General features: G+C 41.3%; 2 protein-coding genes across 4 annotated transcripts in view; one reads left to right on the top strand and one right to left on the bottom strand.

Annotated features, from left to right (window-relative positions):
- Positions 1-60: 60 nt before the first annotated feature.
- On the bottom strand, positions 61-23295 carry pdcd6 (programmed cell death 6). Of its 2 annotated transcripts, XM_073024139.1 has the most exons (7): positions 23104-23295; positions 16764-16825; positions 15779-15823; positions 5529-5687; positions 2729-2758; positions 2290-2399; positions 61-800 (listed from the first exon to the last, which is right to left on the bottom strand). In XM_073024139.1, the coding sequence occupies exons 1-7, from the start codon at positions 23178-23180 to the stop codon at positions 702-704; spliced, it is 582 nt and encodes a 193-aa protein (XP_072880240.1). In that variant the 5' UTR covers positions 23181-23295; the 3' UTR covers positions 61-701. The 2 variants fall into 2 exon arrangements, with proteins under 2 accessions (XP_072880240.1, XP_072880241.1); XM_073024140.1 differs by lacking the exon at positions 2729-2758 and having other exon boundaries at positions 23104-23289.
- A 42-nt stretch (positions 23296-23337) lies between these two features.
- Positions 23338-25169, top strand: part of pigm (phosphatidylinositol glycan anchor biosynthesis, class M) — a 28228-nt gene continuing 26396 nt past the window's right edge. The window contains exon 1 of one of the 2 annotated variants that reach the window (XM_073024137.1): positions 23338-23865. In XM_073024137.1, coding sequence (XP_072880238.1) covers positions 23701-23865 — 165 coding nt within the window. In that variant the 5' untranslated portion in view covers positions 23338-23700. The remainder of the gene's footprint in view (positions 23866-25169) is intronic. The other variant, XM_073024138.1, reaches the window with a different exon arrangement.

The raw sequence follows: 25169 nt of genomic DNA, 5'->3' as shown, positions 1-25169 counted from the left end.
TGTGCACAACCTTGCTATGCATATCTAAATGTGAAGGAATCTGAACAAATACATTCAAGATGTATTCAAAAGTTAAATTTATTTCCAAGTTTGAATTACCATATGTTTACATTGTTACAGTAAATGAATGTCTGGCACATACTAGTTTATACATAGCACATAAGAGAAAATCCCATTAAAATAGTTTATTGGCTTGCATCTTTGTAAGATTGTATTTATTCTCATTAATATTAAACTATGCAACAAGTTCTAGAAACAATAAAAAGTCAAAGTATATTAAGCATTTAGCATGAAATTTATGAAGACAAACTTGCCAAAGTTAGTCTGTCTCACATTCGATTACTTGATTACTCTGAATAACAAAAATTAGATTGCTGTCATGTATCTGACAAATAAGGCACCATGCATGTTTTATAAAGCTATTCTTTGCCATAGGTAGCCTCTGCTGCTGCATATCTTATCAAAACTGATTGCTCTGTTGCAATAAAAGACAGTATGGCACAGTTGCATGCTAATAACATTAAGATTGTGTACAGTAGTCTATTTTACAAAATAAGTGCAATTTGTCTTAAAGATAAGCATTTGCTTCAAATTTTACACAAGCATTTCTGTTCTAAGCTACTTTTAAATTGTCTTGATAATTCAGTCAAAGAGACCTTGACTGAGCATTACAAAGGGAAAGGATTATAAAGTAGCAAAAATTACACTACACTTAAGACCATTGTGAGGTACTGCTCATATGAAACCTGTATCCAGCCATCCTGGTCAGTATCAAATCGTCTGAATACATCAGTCAGCCTCTGGGGAAAAAAAAAATCTTTTGTTAAGATTTAATGTTCAAGTGCTTTGGTGAATCTCCTCTAAGGTGTTTATTCACTCTGGGTATTAATCGCTCTCTAACTTATCACCAATCCATTTTTACAAGTCCAAATCCCATTTTATGTGACCACCTCCACATCAGTGACCATCTTGCCAAACAGCTGTGCTCTCTCTCAAGCCATTTTTATTCCTACACTTGCCTATCTGTTGTCCAGCTCCTCCACTGCTAGGGTTAGGCAGACAAGAGGTACAACACCTCACCCCCTAGGTAGTCTATAACTTAAGGCATAAACATTGAATTCTCCAAATTCAGGTAAACTGCTCCACCTATTCTCTCCTGAGCTACCTAGTTCCTTGTACATCCATACTCACCACTCCCAACAGTCATCGCCCATTTTTATTTTCTGTCATCTCCCCAATCCATTTCCTACACACTCCTCCCATTGGTACCTCTCTAATTACTGTTACCATCTGACCACCACACTTCCTTTATTTAATCCCACGTTCCTTTCCTATCAGAGTCCATCTTCTCTGGCCTTTTGCTTTCATGTCATTGTCCAGCCTGTCATATTTTTCCCCACTCATCCGTACTCCTCACCTGGATCCACCTATCACTTGCCAGATTTTGCTCTACCCCTTCCTTTCACCTCTTTATATTGGTCATTACCTCTCTCGTATTTAAGATGTCTCAACTTGAAAATTTTATTTAGATATACAGTGCAAAACAGGCCCCTCTGGCCCAAAAAGCCACACCATCCAGCAACCACCTATTTAACTCCAGCCTAATTACAGGACAACTTACACTGACCAATTAAACCTACTAACCAGTATGTCTTTGGACTATGGGAGGAAACTAGAGCACCTGGAGGAAATCCACATGCTCACAGGATGGGTGTACAAACTTTCTTACAGAAGATGCTGGAAATCAATTCCATGCTCAGAGCTGTAATAACATATCACTAACCACTACACTACCATGACACACTAATATCAACTATTTTCCTCTACACAGTTGCTGTCTGACTCGCTGAATTTTTCTGGACTTGTTTGTTTCTTCATTTTACTATCCTTGCATTTTCATCAATTCCCTATCCAACACTAAATTCTACCACACCTACATTTTTAAGCCAAGAAAGGAAAAATTGGGATTAGCTGATACGATTAGAAATGCTAGTGTTAGCCTCCTAATTCTGTGCTGTTGGTTTACAGTTATGATTCAATATAGATAGTGTTGCAGTGAGAAATGATCATTTGTACACTGTACAAATCAGGTAGGGGCAACACTATGTAATTTACTCAATTGTTACTACCAAAGACTATTTTCTATCAACACTTCCCCATTTTTTCCCCAGGAGATAATTGTCTGTTTAATTCATAAGTGTTATCTTCAAACCAAAAGTTTAATACATTGATTAGCCTCCAAACTTTGGCTTGTAATGGCAGGGTTTTTGCAAATTCTCTAGAACATACCTGAAGGACAATGCAGCACTGAACAAAATCATCAAAGGCTACCTGCCCTCTTCCTTGCCGGTCAAATTTGCTAAGAAGAACATTGTAGAATTGATCTGACAGGCGGTACCCTGAAACAAAATGTTTACAAGTATGTTAGTTAGTCCTGACGAAGGGTCTCGGCCCGAAACGTCGACTGTACTTCTTCCTATAGATGCTGCCCAGCCTGCTGGATTCCACCAGCATTTTGTGTGTGTTGCTTGAATTTCCAGCATCTGCAGATTTCCTCGTGTTTACAAGTATGAACAGTTTTTTTTCCATATCAATCTTTAAATTTTTCAACATCTAATTTCATATACACAAATGCAAATTAATCTAAATTGAAATATTTTAAAACCATGAATCACATAGCATGGAGAGACTGAAGAGAGTTTATACACAAGAGTCCAATACAACCCACCATTCTGTTTCGGAGTACTGGTGGAAGAATCTGTAACATTAAAGGGGGACAAAAATTAATTAAAATCCTCAGTCTTGTGCTGAATGCTCAACTGCTATTGGGTTTGAATATTTGAAATTTGATTACAGTTCTATCCCAAAGTAATTTTAAAAGTACATGCATTGTTGGACAGTGAAAATTCTAGAATAAACTTCCAAACTCACTATATAGCTTCAAACACATTGGATGGAACTTTAACTTGAAATAGTGCACTATTGTAACAGACTAAGAACTCAACAAGAACATACTCTGCTCAGATTTCATAGCCATTAGACAGTCCCATTTAAATCAGTGGGAAGAAATGGCTAATTTCATAACATTAAGCTACAAACTTTAATTCAGTTTAAATAAAGACATATTTTAGTTTTAAAATCTATAAAATTCAAAGATTAAAAGTACATTATCAATATATGCAGTATACAACCCTAAAATTCATCATCTTGCAGACAGCTATGAAACACATTTACAAGGACGTTGCCTGGATTGGGAAGCATGCCTTATGAGAATAGGTTGAGTGAACTCGGCCGTATCTCCTTGGAGCGACGGAGGATAAAAGGTGACCTGATAGAGGTGTACAAGATAATGAGAGGCATTGATCATGTGGATAGTCAGAGGCTTTTCCCCAGGGCTGAAATGGCTAGCACAAGAGGACAGTTTTAAGGTGCTTGGAAGTAGGTACTGGGGAGATGTCAGGGGTAGCTTTTTTAAAAAAAAGTGGTGGGTGCATGGAATGGGCTGCCGGTGACGGTGGTGGATAGGTACATGGAGCTTAGAAATTACCACGGTTAACCATAGCCCTCTATTTTTCTAAGGTGAGGACATGTTCGGCATAGCTTTGTGGGCCGCAGAGCCTGTATTGTGCTGTAGATTTTCTATGTTTCCAAAGAAAAATAAAACAATGCGCAAAAAAAAAGAAATCATGCAAATTGCAACGAGCGAATTATACAGAATATTAAACATCACACTGCAGAGTCCTCGAAACAGTCTAGGAATATTCAGTTTAGTTCTGTCCAATTTAGCACTGTGGTGTTCATTGTCTGTAGGCCGCTCCAATCAAAATCATGCAAGATAGCAATTAAAAAAATAGACTAACAAGAAATCTGAAACACATAACATAAACTGCAGAGTCCTCTAAAAACAAGCCCAGTCCACAAATCGTACCAATCAAACATTGCCCAGTCCTGACACCTTCCTCTGACAGCAGTGAGTGAGAGGAAGAGGAAAAGGAAGACTGGTCAAACACAGGTAGACAGCGCTGCACACCCACTTGTCTTCTGCTCTCCTCTTGCCAATTTCAATCTTGCTTAAAGCTTTAATTGACAAGTTGGTCGAGAATTGGAGCCAATGATGGATTCACACTCCGCCACTAGGCCGCACACTTAGTTTCCAACTTTGCTCTCAAGCATGCCGAATTCACTCAATGATAGTAAGAGTGCTAGATTGCTCAGTTGGCCCAAAAACACGTTATCAAGATGTGAATTACAGGCTCCAATCACACACAAATTATTAACAAGTGTATTTAACATAAGTAGTTTTGTGAACTATCTGCAGGATGTTGTCATTAGTCGCATTGGTTGCTGGCACCATCTTGCCCTGCTTCTACTTATCAAATTGCAAACCTCATTTTATGAAACTTGTGCACATTAAAGATATCAACAAATGCTCAATCTCAGTGACTGTGGTACACCAGAGCAAAGTTTCCACTAGATATCACACCCCTCCCAGAAGAGCAGCCAGATATTTTCATCAGACAGATATGCAATCAGCATGTGCTAGCAATATGGTCACCAGAAAATTCAGCTCCTACCTTAGATCTAGACCATATATGTCAAACTCAAGGCCCGTGGTGGAATTATCTTTGGCCCGCGAGATAATATCTAATTACTATTAAAGCTGGCCCCAGTAATCGAAGCGCCTATGGCGTATGATATGGCTAATGCTGAGTTTATTCAGGTACCAGGTTTTCAGGGTTTTTAGTGTTTATTCAGCAGTCTTGCTCGGCAGTCTTCTTCATAAGAAACGGAATTTGTAAAGTGGAACACTTTGTAGTTATAGCAGAGACTGAGACACATGAGAGCAGGCTGAAAAAAACGGAGGCAACGAAAGCTGCGTTCGCACGCGTCCGACTGATCCAGCCCACATGAAGCTGCATTTTGCTCAATCCAGCCCGTGACCTAAAATGAGTTTGACACCCCTGATCTAGACAAAGCCAAAACCAAGCTAATTACGACATTTCTTAAGTTAGAACTTTTCATTTTCAAGATTGTGACCAATAAAATTTGTAACATAGGATAACAAAAAGGCAACAGTTCTGGCTCCAGTTAACTACAGTAGTTATCTGCAAGTCCTGTAAAATAAATTTGCAAAAACATGCATTATGAGACAGTTGCCTTAGTTGGATTAAGGAAGAAACATTTATCAGGCTCAAATTGCATGCAACTGTATAGCTATTAAAACTATACTATTAAAGCTATATAAAAGTATAGCTATTCAACTACAGCATACCTGGAGAAAAACCATCAACATGCATCATAAAAAAAACTCAAATTCAATAAAGGCTTTTGAATAAAAATATGCAGGGATTTCATTCTCTCAATTTTGCTCAATTTAAAATTTCACTGACTGACAGCTTAGCATTCCAGGATCCCTTGGTTTCGGAATACTAAGCTAGACAAGGTTTTAATAAGCTTACATTTGATGATCTTCCATATCAAGTCAGTCATTCATTGTTGCTCTAGTTATAATACAGTAGATTACTTACCAAAACTTGACAAAGCCTGTTTCAATTCGTTCTTGTCAATGAAATTGGAATTATCTCTGTCATAAGTTCGGAAAATGTTCTGCCAGTCATTTATATACTTCCAAAGACCCACAAATTCATTGAAATCCACTCCTCCTCTATTATTCCGGTCAAACATTCCTGTATTTACAATGAAAGTAAAATAGGCAATTTTGTAATGACATTTATAAGAACTGAAAAAAAAAGGGAGTTGGCCACTCATCTGCTTGAGCCCCTCCATTATTTAATAGGATCATGGCCAATCTCATCTAGGTTTCTATATTGCTATCCTGCTCCCTTCACATACAAGTTTTCCCCAGATCATTAATGTTCTCTTCCTTGTAAATCATTAGTCCAGCCGTGAACTGAATTTTCATGTGGCAAAAGCCCACAGCTCCACAGCAGCTAACAAATCCTGAATCAAAATCAGCTTTAATATATCTGGCATAAAATGAAATCTATTGTTTGCGGCAGCAGTACATTGCAATGCATAACAAACTATACACTACAATAAAAAATTATACATATATAACAAAATCATGCAAAAAGAGGAAAAGATAGAAAAAGTACGGAGGTACTGTACATGGGTTCATTGTTCATTCAGAAATCTGATGGCAGAGGGGAAGAGGCTATTCTAAAATGTTGCATACGATTATTCAGGCTCCAGTACCATTTCCTTCATGGGTGCAATTTGAGAATGTTATGTCCTGGGTGATGGGGGCCACCTTTTTGAGGTACTGCTTTTTGGGGAAGCTAGTGCCAATGATGGAGCTGGCTGAGTTTACAGCCTTCTGCAACTTTTTTCAATCCTGTGCAGTGGCCCCTCCATATAAGATGGTAACACAACCAGTTAGAATGCTCTCCATGGTACACCTATGGAAATTTGAGTGAGTCTTTGGTGACATACCAAGTTTCAACATCCTGTTGAAATATAGCCACTTCTTTGTAATTTTATCAACATGTTGGCCCAGGCTAGATCTTCAGAGACATTGACACCCAAGAACTTGAAACTGCTCACCCTTTCCACTGCTGATCCGTTGATGAAGAATGGTGTGTGTTTATTTCTCGACCTCTCCTTCTGGAAGTCCACAATCAATTCCTTGATCTTATTAACGTTGAGTGCAATGTTGTTGCAGCAACATCACTCAACCAGCTGATCTAGCTCACTCCTCCTCTAGTTCATCTTATGCCCTTATATACAGCCAAAGCACAGCAACAGCTAGCTACCACTTAGACAGTAAAGAAATGGTCTTCCGAGCCCATCGAGGCCTTGAAGGGCGGCTTTGAGGTTACTGACTGGAATGTGCTTTGTGAACCATATGAGAAGGACATTAACAGACTTACTGATTGCATCACAGGTTACATTGGCTTCTGTGTGGACACTGTAATACCATAAAGGACTGTTCGTTGCTTCCCAACAACAAACCATGGGTCACCAGTGATCTAAAGGCTCTTTTCAACCATAAAAGGAGAGCCTCTCTCAGGAGACAGGAAGGTATTGAAACGTGCAGAGGGAGCTAAAAGAGATCATGGAAGCTAAAGAGGAATACAGGAGAGAGATGGAGAACAAGCTTGGGCAGTGTGGAGAGGCATGAATATCACTAGCTTCAATCAGCCTAGCCTTGGATTGCAGCTGTAAATGGGCTAATGAGTTAAACCAATTCTTCAATAGGTTTGACATTTGGTTTCCTGTTCTCACCCCTTTCAGCACGCCAGTCCAGATGCTGAAGCACCCAATGCTCCCTCAGCACCAATGCCTCTGCTCCTCACCCTTCCTTTCCAACACATGGATGAAAAACACTATTTCAACCTTTAGGCAGCTACCACTGTCTTCATCCCTTCCTTGCTCTGCACCTACCATCCACACTTCCACATACCAACTGCTATCATCCCAATCTTCACCTTTCCCAGCCCCTACCTTCCACCAATTCCCCAGTCTTCAGGGACTCATCTTCACTGCTGAGCAGGTCTCTGGGGAAACTCAGACACAGTAAAGCATTGGGACCGGAGTGTGAACCCCAAAGTTCTGAAGGAGTGTGCTGAGTAGTACTGTGGAATTCTCCGGTGCATTTTCAGTCTGAGTCTCAGCCTGGAAAGGGTCCTGACTGCGTGCAAAACGTTGGCCCCGGTACCCAAGAAGGGCCAATTGGAAGTCTTGAATGGCTACCATCCAGTAGCCTTCCTCACACATCAAGAAGACCCTAGAGGAGGCTGGTCCTGGCTCACCTCCAACCCTGGTCAGATCAGCTCTCGATCCCCTAGTTTACCTACCAGGAGCACACTGGAGTCAACATTGCTGTCATCTACCTGCTGAAAAGACCTGACACCCATTTGGATAAGCAGGGCAGCACTGTGAGGATCATGTTTTTTGATTTCTCAAGTGCCTTAAATATCATACAGCCCTCACTACTGGGGTAAAACCTCCGTTAAATGCATTGGCACTTCCATTGTATCATGGATAATGGACTACCTGACTTGCAGATCAGTTTGTATAGATTCAGAGCTGTGTGTAAGACATGGCTACAAGCCGTATTGGCTCCCTTCCTGTTTATCCTGTATACGTTGGACTTTAGATACAACAGAGTCACATCATATGCAAAAATTCTCTGATGACTCTGCAAAAGTTAGGCGTATAAAGAGAGGATGGGAGGATGAATACAGGACTCTGGTGGAGGACTTTGTCAAATGGTGCAAGCTGAATCATCTGCAGCTCAACATTAGTAAGACAAAGGAGATGGTGATGGACTTTAGGAAGACTAATCCTACAGTGCTCCCTGTTACTATTAATGGTGAGGACATGGATGTGGTGAGGACCTACAAGTACCTGGGGGTGAACCTGGTTGACAGACGAGTGAAACACCAATACAGAGGCTGTGTACAAGGACCAGAATCGCCTCTACTTCCTGAGGAGACCGAGGTCTTTTGGAGTATGCAGGCTACTCCTTCACATGTTCTACCAGTCTGTTGTCACCAGTAGAATCTTCTATGTGGTGGTGTGCTGGGGCAACAGCATCAACGCCTCCGCTCCTCCCCCCTCCAATCCAATACATGGATGAACCACAGTATCTCAACCACAATAGAGAGAACACTGTTGGTGGTTTAACAGTGGTCAAGTGTGGTGGCTCCTCTGGCTTCACAGTTGATATGTTGGTGGTAGTTGGTCAGTGACGCCTTCAAGCTGTTCTGGTTGAAATATCGCGCAATGATCGGGAAGACATCAGGGTACACTGTTCCGTTACTGCTAATCACAGTGCTCAGCTCTGCCAGTGCCTGCCTGATGTTGATCAGAGGTGGAATGTACAAAGCTACCTGGTTGACTCAACAGATAACTCCCTCAGCAGATAAAATGGATGACACTTGAATACTACGTGTTCCAGGTTGGGTGAGCAGAATTGAGACACAACCCTCACATCTGTACATTAAAATGAGTCAACTATGAAGTACATTTCCCTCCTCTACTGAGTCACTCCCCTGAAAACAGCAGATGGTCAAACACTTCTGAAGAATCAGAATACCATTCTGCTGAGGTGGGCTGAGCATTTTAACACCCTGCTTAATCAGATTCTGACGCAGACCCCACCATCCTGGATGAACTGCCTGAACTTCCTCCTATCCACGACCTCAGTCAACCACCAAACTTCCAGGAGGTTCTATCAGCTGTCCATTCCCTTAAGAACAATAAGTTCCCTGGCACTGACAACACCCCTGCTGAGTTACTGAAGAATGGAGGGTACATGTGTAGTATGCGCACCCTTTACCAGTACATCACCAAGGCTTGGACTGATGAGTACATCCCACAGCAATGGAGAAATGCAAACATCATTGTCATTTATAAGAACAAGGGTGACAAGGCCATCTGCGGCAATAGTAGGGGCATATCACTCCTTTCTGTTGCCGGAAAGGTCCTGGCTAAGGTGATGCTTCAGAGGTTCATCAGCAACATCACCGAGTCAATGCTGCCTGAATCGTAGTGCGGACTTGGGAAGAACAGGAGCATGATTGACATGATCTTCACAGCCCGGCAGCTTCAGGAAAAGTGCCAGGAGCAACATCAAGACCTGTTTATGGCCCTTGTCGACCTCGCCAAAGCATTCAACACTGTGCAGAGAGCTCTTATGGGATGTCCTCCTCAGGTTTGGCTGTCCCAATAAATCTGTTAACATCTCTGCCAGTTCCATGATCGGATGACTGCTCGGGTGACCATAGGAGCACGAAAGTCCGAGCCCTTCCTTGTATGCACAGGGGTGAGGCAGGGGTGTGTGCTAGCGCCAATGCTCTTTAACATCTTCCTCTTGTGTGTTACCAAGCTCCTCCACAATGAGATTGAGGATAGCAGCGGTGTGGCAGTGGACGCCAGATTAGATGGCAACCTCTTTAACATCAGGAGGCTCCAAGCAATCACCAAACTCCATAGGGAATGGGTCCAGGAGCTGCAGCATGCAGATAACTGTGCTCTTGTGGCCCATACTCCGGAGGATCTTCAGACTGTCCTTGCTGTGGCAGTGAGAGCATACAGCAGAATGGAGCTGACTGTCAATACCACCAAGACAGAAGTGGTTTGCCAGTGGAGTACCAGTGTCCCACCCACCCTACCTGCCTTCACTGTTGGTGATGAAAAGCTGTCAGTAGTGCCATCTTTCAAATATCTGGGGAGTATTCTCTCTGAGAATAGCAGCAATGACAACGACATCCAGAGCTGCATTAAACAGGCATCAGCTGCCTTTGGGAGACTTCGGCATACAGTCTTTCAGAACAGGAGCCTTCATCTCTCCACAAAGGTTGCCATATACCTAGCGGTCTGTGTCACCACCCTCCTTTATAGCTGTGAAGCTTGGGTAACCTACAGCCGTCGCATCAAGTCCTTGGAGCGCTTCCACATACGCTGCCTTCAGCGCATCCTGGGAATTACTTGGCATGAGTGGGTGCCTCACACTGAAATACTTGTAAAGACCAACTGCAGAAGTATTGAGGCCATGATCACCCAGCATCAGTTGCAGTGGCTGGGGCACATGATAAGGATGCCCCCCATGTTGACTACCCCGCAGAGTGTTATATGGCCAGCTACCTCATGATCGATGCTCAGCTGGAGGGCCGAAGAAGTGCTATAAGAATCAGATGAAGAATGCTTTAAGGAAGTCCAAGATCAGACCTGAGGACCTGAAGGATGTTGCTGCTTACCGTAACACTTGGCGACAGCTGTGTAGGGATGGGGTTCATATTCTGGAGATGGAAAGAACAACCAGAAGACAGCAGAAGAGAGCCAGGAGAAATGCAGCCATGGTTGCCATCACTACCACCACTACTACCACATATACATGTCCCACCTGCAATAGAACTTGTGGGTCCAGGATAAGACTGTATAGTCAAAGATCTCACTGTTAAAGGAGTGGATGTCATTATCGGATTCTGATGGACAACTGAAGACTTTAAAAGACTCAGTTGTTCTGCCTTTGCAGTGGATGGTGAAGCCCTTGGGCTGCAGTGCTGCATCAGTTATGGTGAGGGAGCCACGTTTCCATGAAACAAAGTAGACAGCAATCCCTGATGTCCCTCTGATACTATAATCTTGCTCTGAAGTCTTCAATTTTATTTTCCAGAGACATTCACCGGCAGGATAGTAGGGAATGGGGGTCTAAAGGCTCTGTGCTTCAATCATACCTGCAGCCCAGCACACCTTCTACGCTTCCTTTATCTTAAAGGGGAACTGCACTCATGACCTGAGTCTGCCAATTTTGAGGAAAGATAGATTGATTTTTTTTTAAAAAACACCTTAAATGATTTTACTTCCTGAAGTAACCCTGGTTGTGACCGTGGATTTCAACTGTAGTAGCCCTAAATGGAAATATTTGTTGATTCCCATCATAGCTGCACACACAGTTGTCACTTAGCAGTGCCATCTTCATTTATAATGAACAGTACACAAGTCACACACTCGTATAGTGGGGAGGAACTGTACTCATCAACTCGCCTGCAGCTCAAATGCATTTTATTCTCTAGATTGACTAAATTGGATGATTCCAACTCCATAACACTCAGGCTGAATGACAACTGAAAGAATTTCCTCCACACCTGCTCTCGTCATTTACCTGTCAATCCCCATAGATTATATTAATTAATATCACCCTTCATCCTTTTAGATCCTAATGAGTATAGGCTCAACCAATCAAACCTCCCCGCACTTCAAAACCGCCATCCTAGGAATGAACTTACTACACATTGTCAAAAATATAAGCATGCCTTTTCTTAAATAGAGATCAAATGTGTACCTGATACTCCAGATAACACCACATCAACACTGTAGTATCACAAAACTTAAAACACTTTATTCCAAGGATAGGGAGATTACTTGCTCTACCTGCATTCCACCTCTTTGTGTTTCATGTATTAGATCTCCTGGATCCCTTTGCACTTCAACATTTTGTATCTCACACTAAATAATAAATTGTTTTCTTAATTGCCATTGGTGGATAATCTCATATTTTCCAAAATTATATTTAATTTGACAAAGTTATTGCCCACACATTTAATCTATCTACATCCTTTAGCAGGCTATGTCCTCAACTTGCTAATCTTTGTTTTGGGTTTTGTTACAGCCCAGATATAAATCAATTGTGATGAGGCATCCCACTACTATACGCTCTTTTAGAAAGTGGACCCCTGAAGCTGAACAGGCCCTGAGAGACTGCTTCTGTACTACTAACTGGGATGAACTGCAAGGGGGGCTTTGTAGGGGCGTTGGGGAAGTCACTGAATGCACAACGGACTATATTAACTTTTGTGTGGATGTCGTTGTTCCTGTTAGAACTGTTCGCTGCTATCCCAATAATAAGCCCTGGATCACTAGTCACATCAAAGGCCTCCTAAATCAGAAGAAGAGGGCCTTTAAAGATGGTGATTGGTTGGAGCTTAAAAGAGTTCAGAAGGAACTCAGAGTACAGATAAGGGGGGCAAAGGAGCAGTATAGGAGGAAGCTAGAACAAAAGCTGCGGAAAAAAAGCATGAAGGAGGTGTGGGATGGGATGAAGATCATCACCGGATGCGGTGCAAAGCGGGGGGCAAACATAAGTGGAGATGTGGAGAAAGCGAACCAGCTGAACAACTTCTTCAATAGGTTCGACAGCACAATCTCATCCTCACCGCAGAACTCCACACCAGGCTTGTCTTTCTACTCGTCCTCCCTCTTACTTCCCTCACAGGAAAATAGCCACTCACAGGAGACCTTGCCCACGCCCAGGATTACGGCTGCACAGGTGGAAGGTCAACTGAGGAAGATCTGTACCAGCAAGGCGGCTGGACCGGATGGAGTATCCCCACGATTACTGAGGGCCTGTGCGACTGAGCTGGGAGAACCACTACAGCGCATCTTCAACATGAGCCTGGAGCAGAGAAGAGTACCCAGACAGTGGAAAACATCCTGTATTGTCCCGGTACCGAAGAAACCACAACCAAAGGAGTTGAATGACTTCAGACCTGTTGCCTTGACGTCGCACGTGATGAAGACCATGGAGCGGCTGATAATACAGAATCTGAGGCCACAAACCAGGCACGCCCGGGATCCTCTTCAGTTTGCGTATAAGGAGAAGGTGGGAGTGGAGGATGCTATCACGTATTTGCTGCACAAATCCCTCTCTCACCTGGATGGGGTCAGTGGTGCTGTGAGGATTACATTCCTGGACTTCTCTAGTGCCTTTAACACCATCCAGCCCAAGATCTTAAGGCACAAACTAACGGAGATGGGAGTAGACTCTCACATGGTGGATTGGATAGTGGACTACTTGACAGATAGACCTCAGTATGTGCGGTTGGGAGACTGTAGGTCTGACACGGTGGTCAGCAGCACAGGAGCGCCGCAGGGTACCGTGCTCTCTCCGGTCCTGTTCACCCTGTACACATCAGACTTCCAATATAACTCGGAGTCCTGCCATGTGCAGAAGTTCGCTGACGACACGGCCATAGTGGGGTGTGTCAGGAATGGACAGGAGGAAGAGTATAGGAAACTGATACAGGACTTTGTGATATGGTGCAACTCAAACTACCTGCATCTCAATATCACCAAGACCAAGGAGATGGTGGTGGACTTTAGGAGATCTAGGCCTCATATGGAGCCAGTGATCATTAATGGAGAATGTGTGGAGCAGGTTAAGACCTACAAGTATCGGAGTACAGTTAGATGAGAAGCTAGACTGGACTGCCAACACAGATGCCTTGTGCAGGAAGGCACAGAGTCGACTGTACTTCCTTAGAAGGTTGGCGTCATTCAATGTTTGTAGTGAGATGCTGAAGATGTTCTATAGGTCAGTTGTGGAGAGCGCCCTCTTCTTTGTGGTGGCGTGTTGGGGAGGCAGCATTAAGAAGAGGGACGCCTCACGTCTTAATAAGCTGGTAAGGAAGGCGGGCTCTGTCGTGGGCAAAGTACTGGAGAGTATAACATCGGTAGCAGAGCGAAGGGCGCTGAGTAGGCTACGGTCAATTATGGAAAACCCTGAACATCCTCTACATAGCACCATCCAGAGACAGAGAAGCAGTTTCAGCGACAGGTTGCTATCGATGCAATGCTCCTCAGACAGGATGAAGAGATCAATACTCCCCAATGCCATTCGGCTTTACAATTCAACCGCCAGGAGTAAGATATGTTAAAGTGCCGGGGTTAGGACTCAATGTATTTAAGTAAACTACTTAAGAACTTTTTAAAAGCTATTATTAATGCTTTTTGAGAGGGTGATTTTAGATGCATATCATATTTTTACTGAGTTAAGTATTGTATGTAATTAGTTTTGCTACAATAAGTGTATGGGACATTGGAAAGAATGTTGAATTTCCCCATGGGGATGAATAAAGAATCTATCTATCTATCTTTCTTATCAGCAAATTTGGCTACCATACTCAGTGCCTCCATCCAAATAATTACAACGGACTGTAAAAAGTTGTGGCCCCACTACTTGGTGATTACTAATTTAAAAATAATCCATTTATCCCAATATCAGCATAATGATAAAGATTCAGTCTCACATCTCCAGAAACCCAGGTTCAATCCTCATCTCTAGTGCTGTGTGTAGAGTTTGCATGTTCGCCCTGTGGCCACGTGGATTTCCTCTGTACATCTCCACCAATATCCCAAAGACATTCAGACTTTAGGTTAATTGGCCTGCATGAAAATTTGTAGACAAGTGGTGGGATCTGGAAGAACAGGCAGCTGATGGGAACATGTGAGGATCAACAACAGGATAGAGTTGGTGTAAAAACAGGGGTTTAAATGGTTGGGATGGATTTACCCGTTGGTTGGCTAAAGGGCCTGTTTCCTTTATTACTCTATGACAATGTTCTGTTAGTTAGGCAATTCCCATCCATGCCAATATGTTCTCCTATCTTATGCGCTCTCATTATGCAGTAATCACTTGTGATATCATATGCCTTCTATAAATTGGTTTTCTTTGATCTGCCCTATTTATAATATCCATAAAGAATGCTAGCAAATTTGACAAGTACTCTAACATCATCCTTGTTGATTCTGCTTGGCCACATTATGATTTTCTCAATGTCCTACCATTTCCTCCTCAATAATGGACTCCTAATTCAGATTCAGATAAGAACCCATTTTCCTGCTTTCTAACTCTCACTTACTTTGAACAGAGGCTAATTTTCTAATTTTTCTTACACTTTGTTAAGTTGCAACAGACATAGCCACTAAATTTTGTCAGCGACTTCCTTTAAGATGCAATGATCAGAGGACTTGTTGGCATTGAGAAATTATGATAAATTTACAGCAGTACCAAAATCACAAATCAAATTCAGTAAATTGCAAAAACAAACATCTCTTATGCTCCTTCTCTATAAAGGCAACATCTGGTCAGTTTGTTAATTGTTTAGCTTGATATTGCTCTTTAGGAATTATTCATCAACACTATGGAACAAAATATTATTTGATCTTCCAATAATGAAGTTTCTGTCACAGTAATCTTTTCCACCTATTTTCCTATCCCAACAATTAGTTCTACAGAGGACTTTCAAGTTAGAACTTTAATTATTGATGAACTATCAGCCTTCACAACCACTGATTTCTTGGGTTTAATGCACCTCTTTCCTTTATGTAAGCCATGTATTTTCCTTTGTGAATTTAAAGCAAATCTTTCCCTGCAACTTTTAAAACAAGCTGAAATACAACTCAAGTATTTTTATTTAAGAATGACTCCCATTTATAGCCAGTAAATCACATGGAATGAATAGATGCTTACCAATGATGGATCGAACAGTCTTCGGATTGAAAGGTGTCCATGTCCCTGAATAAATAAAAATACTGCATCATTTTAGGACAGATATAATTGCCTATTTTTTTCCTTAGTTCCATATCAATTGCAAGTACAGCAAAGAAAACAGACAACATATGACCAGGGTGGACTAGGAAGAAGCCCTTGAAGTAACAGCATGTCTCTTTTCACTCCATTTAGCATTCTTGCCAATATTCCAATTGTGCATGCCAATGCTACAGACAGTGCATGTTATACCCTGCTAGCTTAGACTCACAAAAACTTTCAAAGAAGTTCCGAAGTTATAATTTTTATTTATATTTTCACTTTCATGGGTTGAAATGATTAGTTCTTCATTTTCTTAAATCTCCATCTAGCTTTACCTATCATGTAGGTCAAAGATGAAAGCATCAGTGTGAGAATGAAACCAAATTTCTGAATTTTAAATTGAACGGCTGCAACTTCTCTGCATGTCTTGCAAGTTTTAGTCAAATTTGCAAATGAATGAAGCTATATCTAGTTCAATTTAAGCTGTGGAATCTTGTCATACCAAATTAATTGTTGGTTGCCTACATGAAGCATCTCCACTTCTAACACATTAGCTGCAAAGTACCAAGATTGCAAATGCAAGTTTTTCCAATTATTTCATTCCCTCAATTTTCAATTTTAACATAATTTCTTTAGAAAAATTCTAGTAATTTAAAGCTACACAAGAAACCCTAGTTAAAATTAGACTCACTGTAAATAACACAATTATAAATACTCATGTCTCCAAGTTTATACACTGGAGAAAAATTAACTTACTAAAATTGTTGGAATATCAATTTCAGTTCTATATATATTGTTTTGTCAATTCACTTATCTCACATGCCTGTATTGAATTACACTGTTTAAGTACCATATAATCACATTTAAAAAAAATACTTTCCCAGCAAAGAACTGCAAACTTCTGTGTTTTTGTGTGCTGACTTACCATTGGATAAAGCTTGCTGGAGCTCACTTTCAGATATTACCCCACTTCGGTCCCTATCAACCCTGAAAGAAGCACAATGTAAGATATTAATAAAGCTTAGAATTGCTTTCCATAAGAAATCGTGCATCATCTCATAATTACTATTTATTTTTAAGAATGGCACACTCTTTCTTCAGCCAGACAACATTGGTCAGGGAATGTGACCATAGAGCTTTCCAAGATCAATGGTCAAATGATAGGATGTGCAGAACATCCAATGTAACCTAAGATATATTTTGTGAGCAAATTAACCTTTGCATTTCCAACAGTATGGCCAGCTCCCATGATTGGCACTAACTGGCAGAAAAATCACTTAATCAACTCTCCTGGCAATTATTCTGAATAATCTATTTTTGCCTTTAACCCTAAGGTCCTCAGACATCTACAGTATGTACAAACATTCCAAATGGAAATACCACATTAATAGACTTCAATTAAGAATCTGCACCTATTAGTTAATTTCTTGTTTCAGTTGAACTCATTCAAAATTATTTGATGGTCAACATGATATCTGGATCAAGTGCCCGAGTACTGGTGGTCTGAAGTAATGTTATTCACCACTCAATGGCTCACCACCATGATGACCCTAGATCCCATCTTTCTCAACATCTGATAAGAGATTGAACCCTCACACAGAAAAAAATCCCAGTTCCCAGGGTTGTTCCTCCCACACTTTAAACTTTAGCAACTAATGAAGTTACAGCACTGCCCTAGCATCTCTTCCCCATTCCTGATGCACAGCTCCTCCATTAATCCAGGTGTGTCAATTCAGATTGGCATTACCCAGATGCCTGGTAAAAGATGCTATCCACCGAGGTGCAAGCAGGGTTGTAACACCAGGATTTTAAGCTCTCTGGAAATAGCTGCAAAACAGAAACCATTGCTGTGAATCAATAAGAGATGGATTTGAAGATAGGCCTTGCTCTGATAAGATATTTATGTAGAAAGTTAAGACAGTTGCAGAAAAGAAAAATATGCCCAACTGAGTGACATTGCACAAGGCAACAACATGACCAAAGTATAGTTCCCATAAATGTGGTGATTCTTACAATAAATGCAGTGAAATAGATATGGTGATCTCTAAAATGCTGCAGAACTAGTTTGGCATTCACAACATTTTTAAATTATAATTTTATTGAAAGCTGTCAGATTTTAAATAATTTTCAGCCTCAGCAGGTTTCAATAATTTAATACTTGAGAGCAAAAGACAAACTGCTGGAAGGAATCAGCGGGTCAGGCAGCATCTATAGAGGCAAATGGGCAATCCACATTTCAAGTAGACACCTTACATCGGGATTGACGTCCAGATTCCAGCATCTGCAGTGTCTCCATTTAAAATTCTAGAGTTGGGTACTGAGAAATTGCTCTTGGGTGTTCAATGTCTGATTAAATAATTTCACTTTTACTGGTTAGCTAGAATGTGCATGCTCTCTTCAGAAGTGAAGTACACTCAGTCCTCATTTTTTTATTGGGAATGTCAGAAACAATCACCTAGTCCTTCAGAGCCCTCTCCTGTGATATCTGTGTGTGTTAGGGGAATTTAAGGATTTCTACCAAAACTTCCCAGGAAACAGAATTATGTTTCCAGTGTCTTCCCAGTTAAGACTAAATTACATGGTATGGATGCAGAGTTGAAAAATGCAAGCCTGGAAATCCACCCAGTTCCATCAGCTTGAGACAAAGCAATGGCATACTGCAAAAACAAAACAACAGCACTAGTTGGGCCAGTGAAATACAAAAATCATTAGAATGAAGAAGAATATCAGCAATACATCTCCTTCCCACTTCAAAAGTATGTGATTTAACAACAGGAGGAAGTACTTGGTCTTTTAAAACCCTTGGAAAGTCTGTGCTGAGATGGTGGGTGAATGTGGGTGATGGTGGGTGAATACAGGAGCACATGAATGAGAATTCATGCAGTTGTGCTGGTTTGAATTAGATCAGTGCAACATTGCTGGTAAATGAAACAAAATTCACCAGAATGTCAGTCTTAATAATTAGCTGTCTGCAGTACAGTAAAGAAAAAACACCTATTTACACAACACAAGTTATGCTGCATCGCAGATGATAATGACGACTACTTTGAAATTATGGTTCCATAGCGGCATAATGGAAATTTATTCCCATATAATATCCTTCTAGTTAGCAAAGAATTCCTCATCCATGCCTTTGTTACTTCAATTGGCTATTTCAATATGCTCCTAACTGGTTTTCCTCATTTAATTATCTATACATGGAAACAAAAAATCTCGTGCCCACACTAACACATAACACCCCATCTGATATCTTCTCTGTTAAACTTCTCACCATTACTTTCAAAATCCTCCAGGGCCTTGCATCTCCCCAAAAAAAAGTAATCCACGTGCATCCTTTAAGCCTCAGATAGGTAGGTTCATCTGATTCAGGCGTCATAATGACCTTAGTCTATGCATGCCACCATTATAGTATGCATTCAAATGCTATAACCCAATCTGGAATTCTCATCCCAAATGTCTCAATATCTTTAAGATTTCCTTAACATCTATGGCAGAAAAAATGCTAGAACCTAGTAAGAAATTTGCAGCAGGGCATTTACAACATAAAAGAACTGGGTAGAGTCAGCATAGATAAATGAACAAAAATTCTCAATCATCATCTTTAGGGTGTAACTAGTAGAGATGATTGGGAGACCAGAGGAAGTAGCATATTCAAACTCTCAGGCCTCAAAATACCACAAGAAGCAACACACACAAGATGCTGGAGGAACTCAGCAGTGTAGACAGAATCTATGTATGGAAATAGTCAATGTTTCAGAACGAGACCCTTCTTCAGGACTGCGAAGCAAGGGGGAAGATGCCAGAATAAAAAGGTAGGGGAGTGGAATGAGGCTAGCTAGCGGTGAAAGGTGAAGCCAGATAGGTGGGAAAGGTCAAGGGCTGAAGAAGGAATCTGATAGGAGAGTAGACCACAGGCGAAAGGGAAAGAATGGGGTGGACCCAAGGGAAAGTGCCACATGAGGTTACCAAACAAAATTAGAGCACATGGAGTGGGAGTAATATCGATTGAATGGATACAAATCAGTATTTTCAGATTAATATAGCAAGGTGCTGCAGACATTAATTAGGGTTGGGGCTACAATTGTTCAAAGTCTACATGATTTGCATGAAAGAGTCATGTGAAGTACATTAATATTTGCTAAAGAGCTCAAGCTGGGTGATTGCACGAGATGTGAAGAGGCTTCAAGAAGATAAAGGCAGGTTAAATGAATGGGCAAGAACATGGCAGCTGGGAGTATATGCACAAAAAATGTAAGGTTACACACCTTAATGGGAAAAATGAGAACAATCTAATCTGTCAGAAGACAATACAATAACATCACCTCAATGTTTTCCTGACAGCTCTTGAAGAGGAAGTCTAGTGAAAATGTTTATTTATCAATGCTTTTGTACCTGCTATTCTATCAGCTTCCAGGAAAAGTAAACCTCCACTTGCTGGAGTAAAAGTAAGGATTTCATAATTAAACGAATAAATATGACACTCATTCCAGTTTACTCAAAGTGAAACTATTTTCAACAACTACTCATTTAACTACCCACAATTTTGCATCAAAGGTAACTCCTAATACACCAGTGACGAACTGAAAATATGCAACCTAAAGGTTAATCCTAACATGTAACGTTGCTTGGTAACTCCAAACAACACTACCCAAGCACTGAACAAAAATCATATACACTGAAATCGTACAACTGCTAATTAAGGCAAAAGAAGCTGAAAATCTACAGCAATTAATATCAAATATACTGCATGAAGAAATCCTATTGTAGTCAAAAAAAACAATGCAAAAATTTTGGGATCCAAACTAGAGGCAAAATGATCAAATATACACAAAATTACTTAAAATGTACAAATGGCAAACAAAAGCCTTCAAAGTCTGAAAAACACTACACTATAGTGAGCAAAGTCTAAAAATATTTTTCCAAAGTAAGCACTCTCAAACTTTTCCATCCCACTCAAGCTCATATTTTCCATATTCGTAAATTTAAATATGCCTTCTTGCAGCCAGTACTGTAGTCCACCCAACTCTTTACACCTTTATCAAGTTCAGAACCACATATAATGAAACCATTGATACTACTTTCCATTTCTAATTTTAGCTATTAGCATAGATCCTGAGAAGTTTTAATCCCAAGTCTAAGGCTATAATCAACCAACCTTCTCTTGGGTTACTTGAAACTTTTATCAATTTTCGCTCCACCATAGGAGGAACCATGTTTTCCCTTACAATGTAGGATGCCATTTCTACTCCTACTAATCTTCCCTGTAATCATACCACCAGTAGGTTTCTTCACATGTTGTCTGAAGTTGATGAAGTACAGAAATACTAATCTATCAGAAGACAATGCAATAACAACACTTAAAATGCTTTAATAATTTCTTGTCAGCTCCTGAAGAGATATACCGATGCTTGCTGCCCTTCAATTTCTCAGTTAAAATACTTGCCCCTCACTTGGTAAAGTAGAAAATAAGCTTTGATATAGAATTGTACTTTGAAGGCAGAATTAACTCCTGCAAGCTGTTACCCAATGAACATAGAACAGTGGGAAGAATGAATTTTCTTTGTACTCTAATGACAACTGCAAGTTTCCCATCCACCTATCTTGGTTTAGATCCACTTTCAAATTACACCATCACATAACATTATACTTTTATACAAAATGTATTCAATGCAATTACATCAAAGTTAACTCCCTCACTTTTCCTCAGAATTGAAGATTTGCTATGAATTGCCAATGCATCATCTCCATTTAGAATTCACTGCACATTAAGTATCAAAATCATGTCTTAGTTAAGGAAAGCTAATTTTTCATGATCATTATGTTACATTTCTACTAAGCTTCAAAAGCAGAAAACATATTGTAGTACTGAGTGAATTGTACCATAGAACAGTATGGGCCCATAGGCCCACGATATTGTGCCAATCTATATAAACCAGCTCCATGATCAATCTAACCCACCTCCTCGAACTCTCCATTTTCTGACATCCCTGTCTCTGTCTAATGAACCTTTTAAATGTCCCTATTGCATCAGCCTTAACCATGACTCTCGGCAATGCATTCCAAGCACGTACCACCGTAGAAAAAACCTACCCATGACATCTCTCCTAATCTTTCCTCCACTACAGGAATGTTCTCTGGTAGTGGCCATTGCCAACCTTGGGAAAAGGCATCACCAATCCACTCTGTCCATGTCTCTCATAATCTTATACACATCTATCTATCATCCTTCATCCCCAAGAGAAAAGATCTAGCTCACTTAATCTTCCTCATAAAACATATTCTCTAATTCAGGCAGCATCCTGGTAGATCTTCCCTGTGTTTTCTCAAAATCTTCCACATCCTTCCCATAATGAGGAACCAGCATTATGGGAAGCTGGTTCTACAGCATCAGCAAGCTATGTCATCCGCAAATTCACTAACCCACCCGTCCACTTCCTCATCAAGTCACAAGGAGTAGAAGTCCCAGACTGGATCCTTGTGGGTAATCAATGTAATTCTATATAAACAGTAAGCAAAAGTGATTTGTAACTGATTAGAACAAGTGAAAGATCACCTTCCTGAAACATTTCCCAATTCTCTCTCCATATATACTGACTTACAATGAGTATTTATCTTTATTTTAAATTTACAGCTTACTTGCCCTCCAAACCTGGGACGGACTGAATGGTCTCTAGTTTGTAATTTTTAACAGTTGACTGGGGAGTAGTTACACTGACATACAACAACTTCTTAGCTACCAGGACACATTAAAATCAAACCTAATTCAAGCAGAAATCTGATATCATTTCAACAAATTCTAAACATATACTGTGACTCGTGGCACTCGTTATTACTATTTTCACTTCCATCGTTTTCTATTTCATTCACCCACCTACATTCTCTAGGTTTATAACACAGTAAAGTGTTGTCATATAAAATAATTCAAACTCAAATACACACAAGTAAACAGCTGTATTTGTGTGTAAGACCTCATCATGCATGATTCATCTTCAGATCCAGCGTGCCCACCCTTCTGCCCAATGCTTCAGCATTTTGTGTTTCCCCCAGCAAATGCCGCTCCTACTTTATCCCCTGCAACCTCTGCTCCCCCTCCATCCTGTGGTCCCACTTACTCCCTAACATACCCACCTCCTCTCACCGCTCCACCACTCCTACTACCCCATTCATTCCTGCCACCCCTGCTGCCCCCCTCCCCCCCAGTCCTCCATCTCTTTCCCCCCGATGCCCCGTCGCCGCCTCCCCGGGGAGTGGGCTGGTTGCCGTACCTCTGGAAGACGTTCCACAGGAAGGCCTGGTCGCAGACGCCGTTGTTCTGGTGCGGCGGCCGGTACTGATAGGCCATCGCGCGCTGCCACGAACTCGATCCCGAACGACAGGCTCCGCTCGCGCCGCTTCCAGCACAGGCACTTCCGCCAACCGACCGACCGGCCCAACCCACGCGCCGTCACGTGCTGCGCCGGCCCTCGTGCGCCTGCGCATCGGAGCGTGTGGGCGGAGCGAGGGGAGTTCGGGCCCGGGCTGAGGCACAGCCGGGGAGTTTTCGGAACCACCTCTGACTGTCTGGTAAATGGCCACCGTCACTCGTGTTGATGCCAGAACATGATTGTCATTGGCGTGGGGAGTTTGCCAGGCCAACTGGCTGCCTGCGCTCGCAGAGACTCCCTCCTACCCTCGGGCAAGCCTGATCGTTCTGCTTTTTTCGCAGTGCAATAGTGCCGGTTATTAATTGCATGCAAGCAGACTCTCAATGATGGATATTAAACCCTACTGGCAAGAGACAGTACGCCTTGGAATTAAAGCCTCTTTGCTTTAAGCGTTACAAGGGCAACTGTCTCCTCTACCCACGAATAGAGAGGTGCGAAATGGGCACGGACGGATCTCGTGGGTTTGCTGCTCTGTTCGTATCTGCTCTGTGCATTCGCATCGCTCTGGTCTTTTATGGCCTATACCAGGACCGCTCCATGCAGGTTAAGTACACCGATGTGGATTACCAAGTCTTCACTGACGCCGCCAGATTTGTCACTCAGGTAATTCAATGTGGTTCATGGTATTTGTTAACTGAAGTGCACCTTATTGAATATTGAGGTCCATCCAACTATCTTTAGAATTTCCTTCCATCAAGGTATTGACGAATTTAATGTGCATTGTCAGCGAAATGTAGTGCCTCCATCGGGGTCCTGTCTAAGTCTTGGAAAGTTTTACAGCAGATAAACACGAGATTCTGCTGATACTGAAGGGTCTCGGCCCGAAACATTGACTGTTTATTCCTTTTCAATTTTGCTGCCTGACCTGCCGAGTTCCTCCAGCATTTTGTGTGTTTGTGTGTTGATCTTGTTTTAGTACCTTTCATCTGAATGACTAGGGCGAACATTTCCTTTAAGACAATGGAGGATGGGAAATAAATGCAGACCTTGACAATTGTAGTCATATGTGCAATTGAATAAGAACAGCAGGGATGTGATCTTATTATTTTTCATTTGATTGGATGAGTTTAACTCCAACAATACTGAAGAAACTCGTCATCCAGGAAAAGCAGCTTGCTTGATTGTCATCTTGATTGGCTGTCTATGACTGTCTCAGCAACTTCCATAAATATTACCCCCACGACAAACGCAATATTCATCATCCTGAAGGTGTGCATTGCATGCATTAAGGGTCAGAAAGCACTTCCCATGCCTTCACTCTCTAACGCTGGGATAAAAGACAGGTGGGGACAGACAGCATTGCTTCCAGGGGTTTCTCTTTAAGTCACAAGTCCCCTAACCTGAAAGCATTTATCCTTCATGCATGCAAAATAAAAATGTAGCAGCATATTGCCTAAGAACACCACACGTAGCATTTCAATTAAACAACCCAGACCTTAAATTCAGCTTAGAAGAGAAATAAAGGCAGCTATTGTCAAAAATGGCACCATACTGATTTTTTTTTACAGTATTGATGGTCGATATGCAGAAAATCTGATTAGAAAGCAGTAAGAAGTGTTCCAAAGAATAAACATAATACAAGCATATAATGTCTTATTATCTTTCCTTTCGGTTAGTCCTGACGAAGGGTCTCGGCCCGAAACATCGACAGCGCTTCTCCCTATAGATGCTGCCTGGCCTGCTGTGTTCCACCAGCATTTTGTGTGTGTTGTTTGAATTTCCAGCATCTGCAGATTTCCTCATGTTTGCACAAGCATATAATAGCTCTTTTTTGTTTCCCAACTGATGATAATACAGAGATTATCATTAGTGATCTATTTTTTTCAAGTACCTTGCTCAGACTACAGCCACATGCATCACTCACATCAACAAAAAAAAGTTTTTCGTTACTGTTCCAAACTACAGTA

This window comes from Hemitrygon akajei, chromosome 20, assembly GCF_048418815.1.
Source record: "Hemitrygon akajei chromosome 20, sHemAka1.3, whole genome shotgun sequence".
In the NCBI taxonomy this organism is placed as follows: Eukaryota; Metazoa; Chordata; class Chondrichthyes; order Myliobatiformes; family Dasyatidae; genus Hemitrygon; species Hemitrygon akajei.
Note: the sequence above shows the minus strand (reverse complement) of the source record. Positions and strands in the feature narration are given on the sequence as shown.

Bases quoted from the DNA above. Each gene is read 5' to 3' on its own strand.
- pdcd6 (XM_073024139.1), bottom strand. From the start codon at position 23,180: ATGGCCTATCAGTACCGGCCGCCGCACCAGAACAACGGCGTCTGCGAC. The intron at 15,824-16,763 runs GTAAGTCAGCAC...TTATTTATTCAG, and splicing joins CCAGCAAGCTTTATCCAATG to GGACATGGACACCTTTCAAT. The intron at 2,759-5,528 runs GTAAGTAATCTA...TTAATGTTACAG, and splicing joins ACAGGCTTTGTCAAGTTTTG to ATTCTTCCACCAGTACTCCG.